The 22,448-nt window shown below is 36.3% G+C and overlaps 1 protein-coding gene and 1 long non-coding RNA gene across 3 annotated transcripts; one reads left to right on the top strand and one right to left on the bottom strand.

Moving 5' to 3' along the window:
* Positions 1 to 1,097: 1,097 nt before the first annotated feature.
* Positions 1,098 to 17,528, bottom strand: RAB11FIP1 (RAB11 family interacting protein 1). 2 transcript variants are annotated; one of them, XM_014064708.2, is made up of 6 exons: positions 17,023 to 17,528; positions 11,169 to 11,614; positions 10,050 to 10,872; positions 7,025 to 8,941; positions 6,408 to 6,513; positions 1,098 to 5,385 (listed from the first exon to the last, which is right to left on the bottom strand). In XM_014064708.2, exons 1-6 carry the CDS (start codon positions 17,418 to 17,420, stop codon positions 5,167 to 5,169), a joined length of 3,909 nt encoding a protein of 1,302 aa, XP_013920183.2. In that variant the 5' UTR covers positions 17,421 to 17,528; the 3' UTR covers positions 1,098 to 5,166. The 2 variants fall into 2 exon arrangements, with proteins under 2 accessions (XP_013920183.2, XP_013920184.2); XM_014064709.2 differs by lacking the exon at positions 17,023 to 17,528 and adding an exon at positions 12,605 to 14,017.
* A 133-nt stretch (positions 17,529 to 17,661) lies between these two features.
* Positions 17,662 to 21,135, top strand: LOC148048963 (uncharacterized). The gene is made up of 3 exons (XR_015695563.1): positions 17,662 to 17,891; positions 18,129 to 18,260; positions 20,818 to 21,135. It is a non-coding gene; the product is annotated as an uncharacterized LOC148048963 (long non-coding RNA).
* The last annotated feature ends 1,313 nt before the right edge of the window (positions 21,136 to 22,448 follow it).

The following is a 22,448-nucleotide window of genomic DNA, read 5'->3' as shown; positions in this document are numbered from 1 at the left end:
TGGCAGTGGCTATCAGACTCCTTTTTTCTTTTTTCTTTTTTCCTCCTTCATTTTTTTTGGGGGAAAATGGATCAATATCCAGATGGGGAAACTACAAGGAAATGTTAATGGATAATGTTTAATGATGTGTGTGTGTATGTGTGTGTGTTGTATTAGTAAAAGCAAATTGAATATAAGCTTTAAATTGTGAGTTGGGGGAAAGGGGGGGGAAATGCTTAGATATCTTATTTACGGATTTTGTTTCAGAATGTTATAAAGGTGTAATGTCATTGGAGGTTTATTGAAATTGCGAATGAATGCCAGTAGGTGGTTGTGTCTTTAAATACAAATGATTTCGGATAAAAGCATGTTTAAATAATTGTAGTTAAATGAGAATTGTGGTACATTGATAGTAAAATAGATAAAGATTTTTGATGTACAATACGAATGAAGTATATGTAATGATTGTGGAAGAAACGCACAAAATGTATTTGTAACCAATCGACACGCTTTTACAAGATGTAACGAAGGAGGATTCTTTTTTTGTGTTTTTAATTAAAACTTTTCAAAAAAAATCTACCTTCCCAACAAACTTTTATTATATTCAAAATTGCATTGAAAATGAAACACATAGTACATTTTACTCCCAGCTTAGTGATGAACCATTAGCTAAGTATTATATTTACTTTCACACATGCTCTGCTTCCCTCATTTGCTAATCTTCATCACATGCATAAAACTGCCTTCATAAACACTTCCATCAATCATATGAAGAAAATTATGTTTAAACGATGGATTGGATACAAGCAGGGGTGAAATCCAGCAGGTTCTGACAGGTTCTGGACAACCGGTAGAGGAAATCTTTAGTAGTTCAGAGAACCGATAGCCAAAATTTTGAGTAGTTTGGAGAACTGGCAAGTACCAGAGTGGGGTGGGAATGGATTTTGCAGTGTCCTACCCCTGCCACGCCCACCAAGCCACACCCACAGAACCCATAGTTTAAAAAATGAATTTCACCACTGGATACAAGCTTTCTAAGCAGATATTCACTAAACAGTCAATGTGCTTATTCATTCTTGGGTCTATCAGTGCATAAAATATAGGACAAAGGACACATATTTGTTTAACTTTAAATAACTTTATTTTAACATTTCATAAGGCTGAAGGTTTTTGTATAAAAACCATCAGGCAATGTACCAACTGTAACAAAGCATAAACATACATTCAAATCCTTCTATGGTAAATATACAGAGGGAGACTATTCATTGCATAACCATTTTATTAAAACTTAAGAATTTTCATGAAGTTATATTTAAATCGTTCAGTAAAATACTGATTTTAAGGCACTGTTATTTCTACATTATATATTGAGTGATATATAAGGTATGAAAGTTGACAACTGGGCCCAGATGTAACGCCTTCATTGTATGTTGCACAATATGTGAAACTGCCCCACTTAAAACCCATTAAATACATGGAGTTATGACTTAAAACTATCTTTCCCCAATTTAGTTTTCTTTGTGTGTGTTGAGATCAACCTTGTACAAAAGGTTATTATGGAATGTTCTAAACACAAAATGGACCTTTCCAATTATTGAAACTGCTGACAGCCTGTTTCAGGTTTGAAAATTGAACACGCTCCCTATATTGCAATTCCCATATTTTTCAACAATAACCAACAACTATGCTCTCTTACTGGAACTTATATTAAAATTCACTGTTTCAGGATTCTAAATTTGGATTTTCTCAATCTGCTCAAAATTTTTCCAGCATGAGTTTTATTTCTTTTTTGTTTTGTTTTGATACCTACCATTTTATTAGCGGACATGTTTAGAACATAATTCCAGTCTATTTCAGAAATTTATTCCTAGGGAACATGGTGTTAAAGCAGCCATTTGATATTCTGGAATCAGACACACAATACAAATTCCTGCATGCCTTTTCATAAAAGCATACTGCATTATGCTACAACCAGCAGAGGGAAATAGCTAGACTTTAAAATACCCTCCACATTTTTTTCTTCTACGTATAAAATATGTATTGTTACACATTTCAGTACCAGCAATTCACAATACTGTACTGCCTTCAGTATGCCAGATCACTGTTCTTTTCTGTAGAAAAGTCAAAAATGCTTCTTCTAACTCTACCAAACAAATGAGGCAAAAAGAACCCTTTTATAGTTCCTCAGAATTAGAACTATACTGCATAGGAAGAGGCAGATATATCTATTCAATACATTTCACACTGAGTTTATGGCAACAACAGAGAGTATGATCTACTCCTCCCTCAGAATCTGACATTCAAATATATTATTCATTTCCTACCAAACCTTAAAATATGTAATTAGGTTATGAATGCATTGGCAAGTCATACAAACTATACTTCTTCTTAAAACATGAGTACCGTAGCCACCTAAGGTATTCTGATCTTTGGTGATTGCCAGATTATAGAGTAGCAAGTACAATGGTTAGTAAATGTAGGTGACAAATTTGTATTGTAATCCAGTATGGTGACTAAGTATAATAAGAGGACTGAAGATCTGTTCAGTGCCAAACAGATCCTTAATTAAAGTGCATAGGAAGATAATAAAAAACAGCTATAGCAAATGATTAATTCTTCAGTGTCTCTAAACAATCCTTGGATTGCTGCAGGTACCTGCATTTAATCAGCTAGCTGTGATTGCTAACAATTTTGAATCAGTAGTAGATTTGAATGGCTAGAACATAAACATGCAGAGACTTGTGTAATTCTGCAAAGTATCTTGCTAATCTCTACATGTAGTTTCTACCTTCTAAGAATTTAAAGTTTAAAATAGATTAAATAATCTGTAATAACACAACAATGGATTTGTTGTAAATCATAAAAAGGAAGATGCCCAGTTCAGAGCAAGTTTTAAGATGCGCATAGAAAATGTGGTTTTCCCACTACACCCCAAACAAAATATTACTAGCTCTGGAGTATACATTCTTTCTTTCAAGGCACATCTCACTCACCCAGGTATCCACTGCCCTACTTTAGAATTAAAAACCTCTTTAACTTTTCATTTAAAAAGTTCACAAGATTTAAAAATTCTGTATTTATTCTTCCCACTTTACCACACTATTATTTTCACGGGAAAAAGGAAATTTGATCTATTTTATATAAACTTTGCATGAACTGTATGTGGAAAATGTGATTGATTCCCCTTAGCCTTTATCAGAAACAATATAGTCTATTGTGGAAAGATCATTTAGATGTGGTATTCCAGTAATTATTGCAACAAATAGATCTGGCTACATTTCTCTACCTCTGGGGAAAGAGAAATTAACTGTGGGAAAGCCTGACAATTCAAAATCTTTACATCAGAAAGACAAGTCAAACAAAGCTTCTAGGTTTCCAAAACAAGTTCCTCAATGTAAAAAAATTGCTGCTGTTGACTCTCTCCCTCAGACTCTCTCACATCAATACTGCCCTGTTTAGTTTTTTTGACCAAATAAAATGAAATTTAAGCATCAATGAATATTCTCAGATTTGAGCAATTTATCAGATATTCAAGTTTGTTCAATTCAAACAAGATAAGATATTCTTAAGGAGAAAGGAAAACTTGAGTTAACTGACAATATTGCATATACAGCTCTTGGCATAGCAAATAAATGTTTGGAATTACAAGAGTTTATACATGGAGAATTTACTCAGCAATTCCTGAAAAGGAGCCAAGTTTAACCCAAAATTTCACTGCATAGAAAAGGAGGAAAGTGTTCAAGAATTGCAGATACATTTGCCATGGCATCTGATGAAAAAAGAATGCCTTTTCTTTCCCTTAACAAAAATTTCCTAAAAGATTTCTAATTGCTTGCTCATCAGTTATGGATTCTGAAAGTCTACAATTTTATCTGAGATTATTTTCACCCATAATAACCATCATAAGCAATTATATATACAGAATCTGAAAGAGAGAGACTTCTGGAACCCCCAAACTATCTGACCTTTCCTGACAAAAGTAATTGTACTAGCCTGTGTAGATTGTTATTCTAAAAGGACTTAAGTACACCAATTTTTTTAGATTTTCTGAAAAGAACTTCATTAGAGGAATTTTTGTGTGGGTGTTCGCAAATAGGAAGACATACTGGGAACACTTTATTGAGTAAAAGGGAAGGAAGAAAAATACATCAATTTCTGAACGAAGATGATGTGACTAAAAAGCAAGCTCAGTCAATATTCATGGCCAATTAAGAATTGTGTGAATATGTACTTTCAAACTGTTAAAAATCTGGGAACCTTCCAGTTATATCCACATTTCTAAAGTCATAGAGGAACAACAACTTAATACTACTTCTGGACTTTTGTTTTTTTTTAAAAACCCAAGGTTTCTAATCCCTGCTTTAATTTCTATTTAGAAATCATCACTTACAACTGAGGTTTGGTGCTCTAGCAGTTTGTCCCAGTCCAGATCAAATACAATGGATCCCAAACCAGTCTAGTTAAGAGATTATAAAACTAAGTGCTGAACTGTAGTTTTGCATGCTCTTATTCACTTGCCATTTCAATGTAGACAACACAAGGAAGCAATGTTTGTTCACCAGTTGTTACTATGTAATTTTTTTACATGGTTCCCAAATGAATAACACAAGTAGCTCAGTACACAATCCACTGTAAACATCCACAGCCTAAGCCCCAATTGACAAGAACCTGTTAAAGTCACAATGATGATTTCAAAGGCATCCAGTTTTCCAATAATATTTTCATTTTCCAGCAAATTAAAATGAGGGATTTGATGATATTCCAGTGTTTTCAGTGAATTAGCAAGAGATTGCTTAGGATAAGATTGTATATATTGCACAAAAACTCAGTATTACCCACAGAAATTTGAAAACTCGGGCAAATGTTTTTAACTCAACATAAAATTCTGTATAAATGCTTCAGGTGCAATATTATTCACAGTAGAAAACTGATTCACATAGCTCTCTTGAAGTTTCATAAGCTCATACTTTTAATCATAAACAGAGAACAAAGTATTTGCATTGTATTAGAAGAGTATCTAAAGAAAGATTGTCATTTTGGTTTGTATCTAGCCAGTCACTAAGACAAGAAAACCAATTTTACCCAAAGAAATAAATAACTTTTGTTTTGATAAAGGAAGTTATTTCATTTCACATTCTCTGCTTAGGTTTAACTAAGGAAGGTCTTCATACAGGTTGAGGTGTCATTTTACATCTTTCCAGCTTTCTTTTTGGGGTGGACTTCAATTCGAAGAATGTTGGGCGTTGCTTCCATGACTCTAACAAGTAAGTTATCTATGTAGTCTTCCAGCTCTCGTACCTGGACATCTCGCTTGGCAAGAATATCTTTTTGTTTCAAGACCAACTGGATAAGTTCATCATGAGTTAACTGAGCATAAGCATAGGCAGGATCTGAACGGTCATATTTCTGTAGGAAAGAAAGAAGGGGAAAAGTCATTTCAGTAGCAAGAGTTGTCATGAATAGAATCAAAAATCAGAAAGCAGTTCAAACTTTTAGCTTCAGGGATTGAGCATGCACTTCAAAAATGCTTCAGTAATGCTTAAAAGCAACCGCTTTTTTTTAAAAAATCACAAAAATGTAAAGATGCAGCATTAGCAAGTACATTTATGGATATGGAGATTTTAAGCCTTTCTAAGACCACTTCTGGTTGCTGTTGCTCAAACCAGCAAAAATCAAGACAATCTTGTAAATCATCCATTACAATTATCTCAAAATTTCAAACTCTTACAATCGTCATACACAGTCAATAACCATTGTATAATCCAATACCAAAATCTCTTATGTTGAAAGCCTTTAGAAAGTTCCAATTTTTTAGCAATTCATACATTCTCCAGTCAAGTCGTATTTTAAAATTGATGATACTATCCTTCAACTATTGTCTTCATAAAAAAAGTAGTTAAAAATACAGAGTACAAGGAACACAAATGTTAACCACAACTACAAAATATTAGACCACGTATAAATTGACAGACTGGATTTTATCATAGATTTTATCTGTTATTGGCACAGTGGTGGCACAGTGGTTATAGTGCAGTACTGCAAGCTGCTTCTGCTGCCTGCCAGCTGCCTCAATTTGACAGATCAAATCTCCCCAGGCTCAGGGTTGACTCAGCCTTCCATCCTTCTGAGGTGGGTAAAATGAGGACCCAGATATTTGGGAGCAATAGGATGACTCTGTAAATCGCTTAAAGAGGGCTGTAAAGCACTGTAAAGTGGTATATAAGTCTAAGTGTTATTGCTATTTATTCTAGAATTTTAATTGCATATTATTTTATTTATAATGGTCTATGATTATAATAATAAAAATTGAATATTATACTGTGCTTTAACATATTCTAATATTCAATTTTCATTTACTCTACAGTGAGAATCAACAGAAATTACAGAACCAGAGATTGCCCATTACATTTAAAAAATGCCTTAAGTACCTTTAGATTGAATTCAGTTTGATTATCCAGCATTTTAGTACTTATGCTCAAGGTTTTTGCAGATGGTTGGTTAGTTGAAGCATTCATTGGCTTCACAGGATGAAGTCTGAAAGAGATAACATCTACAGTGAATAACATAGATTTACTCTGAATGTAACAGAGCACTGCACACATAAATCCTGCAAAGTCACTTTTTTCCTTGTCTCTTACCTTTCGCCTTCAAATTTAAGACAAAACCTTTGTACCGCTGGCATCTTCATATGGTGGAACTACAAGTTGACACAGTGTATTAAATAACCTGCTCAAATAAGACTAAAGGTTTACTTAATATATTTATATTCTGTCCTTCCTCGAAGGAATTTATGCCAAAGTAGGGGATTTTTTACTTTTACTATTTTATTTTCATAACAAATTAGAGATACATGACAAAATAATGGAAGTAAACCAGGATAGGTACGGAGTATATCCCCATGACTTGTTTCCCCATTCCATTTATTAAAATTACAAATAAAGTTAGCTTTTCCACCTTCCCACCAAGGAGAGATATATCAAGGATACAACAGCAGCTAATGCTTTTTATATTGGATCTCCCATACCCATCTTGCTTGTCTTCTCACCTGAGTTTGGCAGAATTTCCACCAGGATTGGGATGTGTTTCAGAGGGTGAAACCCATGCCTGAAGCAGCTTCTTCCTACCAGAGCTTTCCATTTTGGCATCCAATTCTTCCGTTGTAGCTTTTTTTGGAGATTCTGCTTTATTAAAGCCATGAGAATCAGACTGGAAAGAGCTAACAGAGCAAGACTGAGAAGAATTAGATAGAGGGTAAAGAGAAACAGGCTTAGCAGAAGACTCAGGACAATCATCCTGCCTATCTTTGTTAGAGTGTTCTCCACACTCCTTTTCTATACCTGTTAGGTTATGATTTGGGTTTTTGTGTACATTGTTGGTTGGATCCTTCAACAATCTGTTGGATGAATTGCCAAAATTACTCATTTGCATGAGACCTGATACAGTCTCTCCAATAGCTTTCTTAGTTGATGTCAGATCTGTCCTCTCAGCAGAAGCCCACAAGTTCATAAAGCCATCTTCATTTCTTGACAAATCTTCACTTAATGTTATATTTTCAGGATTCCGTTGATAATCACCTAATTGCTCATCATCTGAAGCTACTTCTGGAATAACAGGAAGAGTAATGGGCTTTACATTCAGCTCTCCGGAACCTGAAATTCCAAGTGATGTTCTCATCATGTGGTTAGTGTCATCCTTAATACTTTGAGATGAGCCAGTATTACCATTATCATATATATGAGGAAGGACAGCCATTTCTGAAGTTAATGAGCAAATATGGCTTGGCTTCTCACTAATGGTTGAACTGTCTGAAGAAACCTCTTTGAGAACAGATGCATGGCTTGATACATCTTCTCCTTTTGGTTCATCAGTTAGAGGTACACCTTTTTTCACTTTCAAAATATTTCTTGGTGCTGGTTTTGGTGGTACAGTGTGTATTTTGTCACTCAGTTCAGGAACTGACATTTTGGTTTGCAGAGGATTGAGGACTCTTGCAACTGGTAGCAGTGGGTTCTTTGTAGATAAACCAGATTCAACTTCCTTCTTTAAGGGGTTACCACTAGTATGAACAGAAATTATGTCTTCTTCATCAGGCTTAGAGCCGCAACTTTTCTCTATGTTTAATTCAATTACCTGGCCACTGTTCTTTTCAAATGAATTTAGGGCTTCTTTATTTACATTTACCTCAAATGAATCTTCATCTGCACTGTCATTATGACTATTTATTACATCCTCTTTTGATTCATCAAGGGCAAAGGCTACCGACTTTTTCATCCCGTTCTTTTCTTTAAAAGGCAGTACTATATGCACTTTGTCATATGAGGGCTTTTGGTTTACTCTAACTAGGTCAGAAAACTGTGGTGGAAGACTTTCAGATAGAGAGCCAGAGAAGTTGGATACAGTATTGGTTTGATTAGTTAAGTTTTCATCTTGAAACTTTTCTGAAGAAGCATCATCTCTGTACTTGGAATTATCAATGTTTTCAGTTAAAGAAACAGAACCTATAGATGTGGGAGGACTTTTAATTCTTTCAGATTCCTGTCCCACTTTGATTACAAAGGGATCATTAACGTTAGAAAGCTGAGAAGGAATAGTATGAGTTTCAGTAGTGGAAGCTGCAGAATGTAGAGAATATAAGGAAGAGGTTTCCATCTCCTGCGTATGAGATTCTTGTCCCCATTTAGGAGAGAAGGGATTATTTTCATGGCCAGAGGTTGAAGGAAGGCGGGTAGAAACGGCAGAGCATTCCAGGTCTCCAGAATCCTGCATCCATTTTGTACTGAATGGATTATTAACGGAAACATTCTTTGAGCTCTCAAACCTACCAACTTCCTGAGTTTTCTGTTCTTCATCAAATTTAGAAGTAAAAGGATTATTTTCATTATTTGAAGGATAGCAAATAGGAGGAAGAGGGACAGGAGGAAAAGATGTAGCTTTGGTTTCATCCTCTGAAGACACGCCCAGTCTGTAAGAAGGGACAAAATAAAACCTGCATGTCAGTTGCAGATGCAACCTGAGACAAGCAGACATATTTTAGATAAAAAGTTTAGAAAAGTTGGTGTAGGTTAGTAATAAGGGACACAGGGCTGTAGTGAAGCACCCAAGCATACTTTTTATGTTGTGATACTTTTTTAATAGAATGTAAAAGCAATAAACTATCTTAGCAAAACATGTTTGTAAGATATTAATTTGTTAATCTCAGCAGATTAAATAGACTGTATGAGCAGCAAAGCCTTCAGATATATAAAGCAGCAAAGACACAAAAGTTAGAAAGCACAGCACTATTTTTGATAGGCACACTTCCCTTACAAAAGACAAGGTTTATAAACATTTAGTTTGGAAAAGTGGACTACTTTACAAATATAATCATCTTATACAACATAAGTAGCCCAGTTTGCTTCTCAAATAATTCTTCGAATTCCCTTCATGTTCCAGCTCTAGAAGCTCTATGAGGAACATTTCTACCCTGAGGGCAAGAATAGCAACTATTTTGCTTTTTCTCCTTAAAAGAAAACAAGGTAGCCTGCAAAGATCAAATGTTACTCTCCTTTTTCAAGAAGACAGAGCCATGCATGTCACCTGCAAAATGATCTGGCTGCTAAATACCCAGATCAGATACGCCCTGAAATTTATACCTGCCCAGGTAAAAGATCAATCTTACTAAATGCATTATAAGATAAGATATTTGTGACCTTTGAAATGGCATCCTCGATCCCATCCCATCCATGATATCTATGACACCCTCTTTCCTGGGGTTCTGGAAAGCTCTTAAGATTTGGCTCAGTTATCAAATCTGAAGTTATTTTATTATTTATACAATTTATATGCTGCCCACCTCTTCAAAGAGATTGAGTACCATGCACTGTAACTCTTAATTGATGAGTCTATGGAGCCCTTGTATGTTTGTTATGGCTGCTTTTTTGTGTGGGCTGTTATGTTTTAGTATTATGTTTTTAACTGTTCACTGTGTATTCCAATGTTATAAGCTGCCCAGTTTTCTAAATTGGGCAGCCCTGACAAATAAGATGATGATGATGATATTAGAAAGAATTTAAGTATCCCTCCTCACTAACCTGGGTTTGACAGGTTTCGTCTGAGAAGGTTTCACAGAAGCAGCATTCTTTTCTGGTTTCTCTCCTTCCGCAATGTTCTCACTGAAAGGGTTTACTGACGTCTTTGCAATGACAATATCTGTGGCATTACTCTTAGGTGCGCCATGGCCCCTTTTGCCATCCACAGGGAGCTCAAAAGGGTTTGTCTCTTTTCTGGCCAATTCTTTTTCATTACGCTTCACTTCCTTTGCCTTCAGAGAACTTTCAGTGTTCTCCTCACTGGTTTTTGCTTCTTTTTTCCCTGTCACAAGAGACAGCAAGCCAGACTTCTTGTTCTCCTGTTTTTTGATCTCCTTGGTTTCTTTTGGAGTGTCTGAAACAAATGGAGTGTTATTTTCTACTGAATCTCCACCAGCAAGCAATTTATACGATGGCAGAGTCATGGCTTTAAAGGATTCCAATGAAGATGACCCAGACGGCAATTTATCAAGGGCCAACCCTGCAGGGTTTTCAAGTTCCTTGTCGTGTTCGAAAGATAGGTTTTCCTGAGACAAAAAGAGGCGTTTTCGCTGGGATGTCTGAGGAGATGTAGTGCCTTCTTTTGAAACGAGGTCGTTCTTTGATTCATTTTCTTCCATGTAAACATGGCTTCCATTGATACACAGATTGGATCTGGAAACTGGGTCATTTTTGGACCTGAGGCCAAATAAAGAATGCATATCCTTCTTGGCACTGCCAGCAATTATTTGGTTTAATTGCTTGGAGTCTCCACTACCAGTTCTCTTGTGCGTCATGACAGAGGGGGGACCAAGTGCGTTATTGTTGGCTCTGTTTGTAGAGGGGTCTGAAAAGAAAAAGTAACATTGCTATCAGAATTCGGTTAAGTACTTAATTTCTGAAAATACTTATCTATACAAATTAAGGATATTTAGCAACAATATATTTATGATTGGGGATTATTTAAAGCGGACTTTAACCATTGACATGTACTACAGATCATCATGACAGCTCCATTATCGCAAAGATAGGGAGAACTCAATTTTGATTTTTTAAAAAAAGAAAATGTATGGTATCTCAAAGTTAGACACAGGCCTAAGAAGAGTTTCTAAAACTGTTTCTCTTAATGAACAGGCTACTTACTCTCAGAGACTGTTGTCAAAGTGTCATCATCTTCATCACTCCACTGTGACTGAAAGTCACTGGGTCGAAGTCGAACTCTCTCCGAAACAGGCTGGAGTGTGGGTAGCACAGACATGGACTGGGAAATATTGCTTTTATGCAAACCAGGTTTAGAGAACAGTGTCTTGAACTTTGACTTTTTCTTCTCCTTGTCATTTGACTCTTCTTCACTGTCAGCTGGAGAGTGAGTAATGCTAGGAATAATTGCTGAAGCCGTGTCTGGCAATCCATTGCCCCTTTTCCCTTTTAATTTGTTTTTCAGCTTGCTAAAGGGAGTCCGAGGCTTATCCTTCATGGAGAGATCAAACATACTGGCTGTCATGTTGCTCCTCATGAACTGGATATCCACCTCAATCTCGCCCCGCTCTTTTTCCTTCTTCCCCGGTTTGGAGTGAAGCTTGTACCATCTGTATACATGGAAAGTGAAATCAGGAGTTAGGAACATGGACACTAATTCCAAAATGCTCCTTGCAGAGTTTTATCCCAAATAAAAGAAGAATCAAATTCTCTATAACTATGAAATGATGGTGGCTAGTGATACTGTTCCAGAAAAGGATAATGTAAAAAAAGAGAAAAAGAAATCACTCAAATTATTTATTCCTCCAATGTGCTGCATCAATCTCAAAAGAGTTACAATTATAGATAGCTCTTTTATTTTAAAGCTAATGTACCAATATCAGAAAAAGGGTCTCTCTGATTACATAGCTAGAAAGGGTGGCTCTGAACTATTATACATAGATAGATATCAAGCAAAAAAGTCTTGAAAAAAGATGTTCATAATAATTTAGTGTGAATTTAAGACATGTTATTTATCTATTTATATACAGTATATGTCCATAAACAATAATTACTGTTATCATTCCAATTTAAGGAGATTTTCAAATTGTTTAGCAAAAGAGGAACATGTTTCTATAAGAATTTTAAACCTTCTGATCAAAGTATCATGCATCCAGACTTTGTTTTTATATAACTGGTTAGAAAGGAGAATTGAGGCACTTAAATAAGATGAGCCTTATCTAAATTGAAGATTTAGATATAGATCTAAAGATATAGATTTATCTGCTGCAATGAGAAGTGAGTGCTTTCACTCTTAAGATACAAGAATATAATTGAGGAAAAGTTTTGCTTTTAATAGGATCTTGAAACTTTTTTTTCTAGATCCCCCTATTCTGTTGGTGGTTGTTTTTTTTTTTAAATTATGCAACAGTTCTGTAATTTTAAATTGCTACAATATAAAAACACAGTAAAGCTCTGGCTGTTTCCCAAACTCCTTCAGTAAGATTTTAATACAATGGTAACTGCTGAAATGCCACTGATAAGCATAAGGAAGTATATGGCAAAGAATGAACTGCTTCTCTCTTCGAGCCTAAGATGCAAGCCATCTTGGTTTCTCTAACCTTTTCGCTCCCTCACAGGTACAACATGAACCAAGACAAGTACTGTAGTATAGCCTTGAATGGAACTGGATACAGCATAGGAGATAGCATGACTAGAAAGAAAGAAAAGAAGAAAGTTATTACCAGAAAAAGATTTCGGAAGCTGAAAGAGGAACAGGTAGTCCTCGACTTACAACCACAACTGGGAACATAATTTCCATTGCCAAGCAAGGTGGTTACGTGAGTCGCACCCAATTTTATGAGCTTTTTTTTTTTTGCCACTGCTGTTAATTACAAATCACTGCAATCGTTAAGTGAATCATTCGACCAATGAACAAAACTGGCTTCCCACATTGATTTTGCTTGTCAAAACCTGGCTGGGAAGGTCATAAATGGCAATCACATGGCCTTGTGATGCCACATTGCTGTAAATAATACCAGCTGCAAGAGTCCAGATTTTGATCACATGACCATGGCTGTGACAGTCATCAGTGGGAAGGCGGGTTGTAAGTCAAGTGCCATGGTAGCTTCAATTATGAAACTAATGATTGTAAGTCAGGGACTACCAGTATTCATGCAATTTCTTTAATTTTAAGTATTTCCATTTTATAAGAAAATTGCATGCAAAGTTTACATACCAAGCCTGGGAAAAGAACAAAACAGAGTAACAGAATGAGAAAAAGCACCAGATATAAAGCAATTCATTTCTTTCCTACCTCCCTCTGAATATCATGTGATATTGTGCAACTGCTCTTCAACTAGGTCATCTCATCTAAGTGATATTATTCTAAGTGGGATATTTCTTGGTTCAAAACCATGTCCATTACCTGCAACATGGCTGCGTATTTTCCATCCCATAGGAAAAGTACTATTGTATATCAAAAACTACCCATTTAGTACAAGGCTGTCGCTGTAAAAGGATACAATTTTCAAATGAAAAAAGACCAACAGATTTAAAATATATGATGCCATTATAGTCAATCAATTGCAGATGTAAAGGTGATTAAATCAGAAAAAAATAAGGAGATCAAACAGCTCTGGTTTTCTTTTCTAAAACCAATCCAATGGCTTAGCTGACATTGGGCTGCTGATTGTAGTAAGAAAGTTATGAACAGGGCCTTCCCTTCAAACATTCTCTGGATGCTTCTCATGGTTGTACAAAGAATTCGAGACTGTCAGTGTAAACTTGGTAAGCCTGCTGGACTTGTTATAGTTCAGCCTTTGCAAGAGAGCTACCACTTATCAACTATACCTGATATGATTTTAAGAAAATAATGTTATCATAATATATTGTAATTTACATTCCTAACACTGAAATATGAGCTCAGCCTAAAAACATTGCTGACCAAAGGAAAGAATCATGGTATTTTGTTCTAAAGTATCATTTTCTGTACTTCAAGACAAAACAGTGATACATTATCTACTATGCGTGTATATTATTTTTACTTTAAACAAATGGCTTTATTCAATGTGAATTTGGTTCTCAACTATTACTACTGGAACGTAATTTCATTTATATCTAGTTGTTTTTTCAGACTGGAAAGATGGCAAAACAAAGAAATTTTGGCACATTTAACAGTCTGAGACATTTTCCAAAGGGCCATAGAATTACAACCGATTAATAGTCTTAAATATTTAATCTTTTACTTTTAAAGCATGCTTTTTAGTATGTGGAGCTGTTTTGCAGCAGGAATCCTGACATAGCTAGCTTCAATAGCAGAACAATAAATTTTAACAGACTATTAGTCTGGAAGTATTCTGCATTACCCCACAGAGGATATTTAAAAATAAACACAAATAGCCTCCTTTACAACATTTAAACAAGTATAAAAACATACGTAAAAATTAGGGGAAGTACTATAAACATGACTTTCAACAATGAAGATACAAGCTATCCACTTTACTATCACTTCCAGTCTGTACAAAGAACGTCTATTTATTAAATTCATATACCACCCTAAAGCAACTTCTTTGCTCCTACAGAATAACAAGTAGCAAAATACTATGATACCTCACATAACAATGAACATTTGGTTTCAAAGCACATTCATTCTCACCACAAAGAATATAAAATTACAATGTTTTTTAATGTATGAAAAACTATTTATGGGAGGAAATAATTTTAACCAAAGAAAATATATCAAGAAATATATGAATTGAACAAATATAATAGGTTGAAGCATAGTAAATGATACTGGATTTGTATAAATTACATTTGATATTTTTTAAAAAATATTCTGTTTACTAGTGTTTATCTGATGTATTCATATGGGGTTTTTTATCACAAGGTAAATAGAGCAATAGGTATATATGTAAACTCCCTTTTCCAACTTCTCTCTGAACTAGTAACATTCAAATTATTATGTTACAAAATCAAGTAGGCTGTTTTGTGGGGATGCTAAAATCCAAACAATGAGTACATGGCTATAAGGACTTACAGAAAACTCTGACTCATTCCTAGCAACTACTAAATATAGATACTTTACCTGCCCCATCATGATGCACCATTTTATAAAAGGAACACACCCAACTTGAGTTTACAAATTGCCATATAAACATTTGAAAACATTATCATCTTGATCAAAAACCTTGCACTAACTCTAGAATTTCAGATTCCAGTATTTTCCTCGAAAGATAAAAGTCTAACCCAATCTTTTATTAAATAGGACTACATTTTGGACTGAAATTGAAGTCTTCATTCTTTTCAATAACTCCTAATTATTGGTACCTTAATCCATTTCATTTGGATTATTTACCCTTCTTTCCCCCTAGCCTCCAGTTTTACATTACTAGTAGTTCAATCTATTAAAAGTATGGTATTTAAATTAACACTGGGGTTTGGGGAAAAAAGTTAAATCTCCAAGCATTCAAAGTTCACTGATATTTCATCAAATTACTGGATTCTACTCATGCTCATCCACCACTGTTTCTCCTAACTTAATTTTTATACCAATATTCTATATTACTATATTTTCTGCTGGTTTACAATTCTTTTTCAGTTCAAATTGTAATTTAAAAATGAAGCTTCTTTTATTGTCTTATTGTCCCCAAATTTAGAATTGTAAATGTCATTCTCAGTTTAGTATTTCATAATCAAGGAAATTCATCCTTGGCTCCATTAGATACTTATTTCATTGAACTCTATTAGATTCTTAAAGGGCAGCTTTTGTTTGCAGTATCAAAAACCAATTTTACTGGAAAAAAGGTAATGAATATTTGTTTTGAAAAATGTAAAAAGAACGTAACTGCATTTATACAGAGTAAGTTTATCTTTAACTATTAGCAGATCAACATCTATTAAACAGAAGAAGCATATTAGCTGCTGAATGAAAAACAAGAATTGATCATTTTATATCTTCCTTGGGCATTTTTTGGAAGTATTATTGAGTTTTGTACATTGGGTTCATTTATAAAAGTTGAATGGAATCACCATAACTTGAAAACAGGACGTTGATTTTCCCCACCCCCCAAATTGGCTTCCCTTTTAATTAAAAGTCTGTATTAAAAGCGCAAACTAAAGTGTGCTGGCTAGCCTCTAATTGTATCCAGCAGAACTATTCCACCCCCCCTACATTTAACTAAAATGAGTATTTTAGCACAAAACTAAACCAAAAATCTACTGAAAGCACAAAACTAAATCAAAAAACTACTGAACTGACCTATCCAAAACTTATGTTATGGTAAATATGAGCTTGGCCTTTAAAATAACATTTTATTCTCCTAACAAAGGAACGCTATCTGGATTCCCATTATCAACTTTTGGGAGGCTCTCACAATACACAACAAAACATACAAGCCTTTAAAATAACATTTTATTCTCCTAACAAAGGAACGCTATCTGGATTCCCATTATCAACTTTTGGGAGGCTCTCACAATACACAACAAAACATACAAGCCTTTAAAATAACATTTTATTCTCCTAACAAAGGAACGCTATCTGGATTCCCATTATCAACTTTTGGGAGGCTCTCACAATACACAACAAAACATACAAACAGGTCCTACTACGAGGCATTCCCTCCTTTCCCATTATGCTGCCCGATTTCAGCTGTATTCCCCTCATTTCAGGTGCGCACATATACACTGCCCCTGAAGGTGGAGGCTCCATTTGACTAAGAAATCCGTCATCTCATAGCACACACCTAATGTGCCATTATTTGGACAATCAACTTTCCAGACATTAGAGATCTAGAGATGTCATATTAGAACTCGAGATACTTGACAATTAGATCTTCAGATGTTTAACCACGGGGAGAGGAAGAAAAAAAAAGGTTCGAATATATAATTTCACATTTCTCTGCACATTTCCCCAGGGAAGCAAAAACCAGTCCTGGAGAAAACGAGGTTGGCCCCGACAGGCGCCATCACCCGCCCCGCTTTCTTCCTCCCCGCGCAGGTGGACTGCCCATGAGCCCGGAGGCTCCCCTGGGTCGCTCACCGGGTGCTGCGGCGGCCGCCTTCGCTCTGCAGCTCGCCCAGGCTGATCTCGGCGCGGCCCAAGAACTTGTCGAGGCCGAGCAGCGCGCGGTGGAGGACGCTCAGCTGCAGCACGGCGTTCGGCCCAGGCCCGGCGGGCCCGCCCAGGCCTCGTCGGGGCAGCGAGGGCAGCTCGAAAGTGGCCTCCTCCCGCCACACGGGCGAGCCGAGGCAGCGCTCGGCCACCGAGGTGGCGAACTTCTCCTTGCCCAGCGCCATGACGGCGTAGGCATCGCTGCCGCTGCCACCGCCCTTGGCTTTGGCTTTGGAGCGCAGACCCCGCGCCTGGAGAACCGTCACTTGGACGTGCGTCGGGGCCCAGCGCGGGGCCGGAGAGGTCGGGGAGTCCGGCAGCGACATAGCGGTGGCTCCGTCGGCCTCAGCAGCGCATCCGTAAGACCAGCGGCAGTTCCTCCTCCTCGCGCGGCCAGACTGAGCAACCGGCACCGCGGAGACGCCAGCCAGCCGGTTCCTAGTCTCGCGACAGCGCCATGCCACGCCCTCTCCCAAATGGAAAACGCTGGAGGGGAGCCTCGGGCGCTCTCCAGAGCCGAGCCGAATCCCGCGAGATCTGTCAGGGGAAAGGGGCGTGGCTTCCAGCGCAGGATCTGAAGTTTGTTTACTCCGGAGGGTGCGGTAGACCGGTTCCTCCTTTTGTGGTTTGCTTTGGAGTGATTCCCATTACCCCTAGCAAGGACGGCAGCGGTACAAAATATGCGGAAGGCCATCGGTTGCTCTGCCTTTATTTGCACATACCTGCGGTGCAGATAAAGGCTTCTTGGAAAAAAAAAAAAATAAAGGACTCGACTGAAAAAGGACAAATCTGAAGAGGTTTATAAGGATTAAAAAATTGTTTATGTTTATATATTTGCTTCAAAAAGGGAAATTCAAAAGCAAGGACAACTGTTCTATTAAAAATATCTAAAATCCAACAAGTCAATTTGTATAAAAAAGACTAAATGTTATTTGTCATTCGCCTTGGTGGTCTCTGAGCTCGGAAGTGTTCTTGCAGATGTTTCATTATCAACAGTCCTGATAATAGTGCTATAATATTTCCTTATTTTTCAGAAGAATGCAAATCCTGTGCCTGAAATTTATACAGTCAAAGTTAAAGAACAAAAAGAAAGTGAGTTTTGGAAAAATAAATCTAAAGGACGTCCTTTTGAAATGAAAGACTAGTCTTTGTAATGAATGGTCACGGTAGGTATAGCAGATTCTATCAAATTGATGGTTTTCCATTGCTTTTTATTTTTTAAAAATGGCATATCTATAGCTTATTAAACATAAATCTATATTTTCACCTTGGATTCCCCTATCTGTAATTGGTTGTTGGTTTTTTAAAAAATTCTGGGGCCCAAAATTTTTATTCTGCACTTTATAAGTGCAGTATATGGAATACACACTGCATTCAACTTTCCACATAGATAAACCACATGATGACTTAGCATATTGCCATGTCAGGATGCTGACAACAGGCCCAGAAATTGGGACAAATGTATCAAATAATGCCTAAATAGCTGTGGCTACTTGTTTGGGGAGCAAAATATGGACACAGAGATCTGAAAAGAGGTTGGATTTTTTTTAACCTTTCCTGCCATTTCCTTGAGTTTTTTAAGTAACTCAGAGAGCTAGCAAAAATTCTGACACTAAAGTTTCTTGAATAGCTTTTTTATACAGAGAATGAATTTCTGCTGATTTACTATTCATTTTCATGTTAACGAAGACTCACAACAGGAAAAAGGGAGAAAAAACACTGGCATTACCTTCCTGAAACTAATGAGCCAATTTGTCTTAAGAGTATATGCAGAGTTCATTTCTTCCTAAGGGTGAGTAAACATGACCCTGTCCATAAGCTAGCAGTTAGATAATAATAGTTTCACCTCAGAAGGGTGTAGTTTTCCACCATAGGCAATCTGAATGCATTCAAGCCTGAATGTCTTGCATTTCCTTTTTTAGAAATGACTTAATACAGACAGACTCCACCTGCATTGCAAAATTTAAAAGCCTATCTAAGAAGTTAATTTAGTGCTTCCCAAACCTGGGTAAATTAACCCAAAACAGATAGATGTGTTTTTTCCCCCTTTGGACAACACATGAACTCATTACTCAATCCCAACAGGGACATTTAAATAAGAACTTTTTGATAAGCGGTAAAAAGGACCTCTGATAAGCTATTCCTGTGCAAATATGGGGAAATTTTGCCCAGTGAGAACTGAGAAGATCTTAGTCTTTATGATCCCTGATGTATGATTACAGTAGATGTAATATTTTATTGATGTATATTAAATTTGAAAATTTTGCTGACATGAGGAAATCTAATTTAGGGACTAAAACTCACCAACTGACCATTGAAGCCCAGTATGTTTTTCATTTCTGCAACTGAAGCATGCGAAAGAATGTATATTTGTGTGAAAGTAAATATTGTGGTATAACTCTGCGAAGTAAAGGACATGCAGTAACCCAATGTCTGGAGGTTGTGATGAAACAAGTTATAACCTTAGAAGGTTATTTGTTATCTGTTTTGTTATTTGTTTTTGAAGCCTCCAGTGTTATTTGTGGGTAGGGTATACTTGAGGAAGCGCATCAAAGACTTTGAAATCACAGATTCCCAACAACTGTCAGATGGGCATTGGAGGTTGTAGCCACAGGACCTTTTCCCACCTTCGTTTGGTGCACCAGTTATGGTCCCAATTGAAGCAAGAGGACCTTGAATCATAGGACTGGAAGCATCTTGAATGTCTTCTAATCCAAACCATTGCCCAAGATCGGAGACCTTACACCATCTAGGACAATGGTTGCCCAATCTTTTCTTGAAAACCACAGGTTTTCTCCAGGAGGCAAGCTGCAATTCATGCCTTCGTCAACACTCATCAGACTACTACTGCAATATGCTCCTCATGGGCTTGGTTTTGAAGATGCTTTGAAATCTTCTCTTGTCCAGAATTCACTGGCCTGTTATTGGTAGGTTGGTAATCACCAACATGACCCTATCAGCTCTGCCCTTCAGACCCTGGGCTGTCTTTCTATTAGTTTCAATGCAATTCAAAAACCTTGTTCTCAATCCTTTCAAGCCATGTCTGGCTTGACTCCGAAGTCATTGCAGGAGTTTTTGAATGCTTCAATTTTTTTAATATATATAATTTTCACTAAAACTTTTAAAAAGGAAGATAAAACCAAAGTAAGGGGGGGAAAAGAAAGGAATCGGAGAGAAAGCTAAAAATGCGAGAGAGAAAAAAAGTAAAAAATATAGAAAAGAAAGAAAAAACTAGCTTCCAATATACTTCACAGCAGTTATAAGGAGAATTATATTTTAGTCCTGGTGGTTAGAATGCAGTATTGCAGGCTAACTCTGCTCATAGTCTGGAGTTTGATCCTAATGGGCTCAAGGTTGACTCAGCCTTCCATCTTTCCGACATTGGTAAAATGAGGACGCAGATTGTTGGGGGCAATATGCTAACTCTGTTAACCACTTAGAGAGTTTACAATGTAAAACACTGTGAAGCAGTATATAAGCCTAAGTGCTATCAATATTGTTATTAAACTTTCTCTCTAAAGTTACATCATGATTCTCTTCTTTCTATAATCCATCCTGTCTAATCATCAAAGCCATTCTGTAAATCACTTTTTTTTTTCATTTTCCATAGGGGTTTCTATTCACACTTATCTGTTTTGATTTTAACACTCCTGATTCAAATTTCAGGGTTATTTCAGGCAGCTTGGGGACAACTATATGATCGTGTTTATATTTTTATTCTAGATGTTTACTGTATTTCCATTGACGTGAACTGCTGAGAACAGTTTGATTGCAGCAGAGTATTCCAGTAAATAAATGAATTAAATATTAAGACATGCAAATTCAACTTTATTTGAACCATCAGTCATTTTCTCAATTTTCCCCCAGAGGTTACATTAATTACAAAAAGTAGAACACAAAGAATTCTTACCAGACATGTCAGCCACTTAGACTGCAGTTTAACAGTAAATCTATTTTCATTGTCTTTTTACATCATTCTATTTTATTGGTTAGTTTTATTTATCCATTGGAGAGTTTAGCAGCAGTAGTAAAATTTTACTTATAGGACGTATAGCTAAGTCCTATAAGTAAAATTTTACTACTTACTACAGTAAGTGAAATTTAATATCAGTAACTTCATGATATAAAATATTATATCATGAAGTTACTGATATTAAATTTCACTTACTGTAGTAAGTAGTAAAATTTTACTTATAGGACTTAGCTCTAAGATATAAAATATTATATCATGAAGTTACTGATATTAAATTTCACTTACTGTTGAAGTTGTTGTAATCCTTTGTATTGAGATTGAGTTTTATATCATTTTATCCTGATGCCTGATGGAAATAACGATTTGTTGTCAAAGTTGTCTTCCTAAAAATGTAAATTTAATCATCAAAGCCTGGTTATTTACAGCTCTGAATCTGTCATTGCTATATGTATATTAAAAGGGATTTTTATATATTAAGTTGCATACAGAGCTTTCTTCGGCTAAATGGAAATACTTCTTCATGACCTGGATTACTGAGATAATACCTTTCTTGAGGAAATTTCACAGTAGTTAATTTCTTGTCTAAAGATTTGGATCAGACGATCTGCTGCTGATTTTTCCCACACAGTGTGAAAGACATGATTGTCCACATTTTGCCTAGTAAAGTATATATTGTAAAGGATTCCCATAGTTTTACTATAGCCCACCCTTAGCCAAAGCTGAGAAATGATAGGATGCTACAAGCAGGATGATGACGATTAATAAGGGTTTGCGAAATCTATAGGATGGCAGATATGGGCACAAAATGAGGGTGCGCTGCCATTTTGAGCCTGAACTTATGAAGAACCTGGAATAAGGACTGAATCTTGAAAACATTATGTTAGTGATTCCTTCCTGGCAGCACTGACCCCACTTATGGGCAGATATGAAATATACTTTTCAAAAAGCTCATTGATTGCAAGAAGCCAATATACTTAAGTTCTTCAGGTTTTATCCCTCCACCAAGTTGTTGTTTTGTTAATTCTTAAGAGCAATTTCCTACAATTGTGGCTTTGCAGGCCACAGAAATGAAGCTGGACACATAGCCCTGAAACCTTAGCTCATATAGCTAGCAGGAAAATCCAGTCTATTTGGGGTGATTCAGTAAACTGTGGTTAATCAAACCATAGCTTATTCAGCAACCCAAGAGAGGTAAATGTGAACTATGCGCTCTGTCACTGTGCCAGCATTGTGATATTTTATGTTGCTTTATTTAAGTTTCGATTCCAGAACTTAAATTATCTTGGTGTGTGAGGTAAAGGGATTTTCTATGCACTTGCTAACTCCTTCTACCCCTCAATTGCCTGTATGTATTTTGCTAAATCTCTCAGCTTTTTCAGAA

Source organism: Thamnophis sirtalis, unplaced genomic scaffold, assembly GCF_051295495.1.
Source record: "Thamnophis sirtalis isolate CommonGarterSnake01/CBP01778 unplaced genomic scaffold, rThaSir2_p1.2 scaffold_2, whole genome shotgun sequence".
Lineage (NCBI taxonomy): Eukaryota > Metazoa > Chordata > Lepidosauria > Squamata > Natricidae > Thamnophis > Thamnophis sirtalis.
This window is presented reverse-complemented; position numbering and strand designations above follow the sequence as displayed.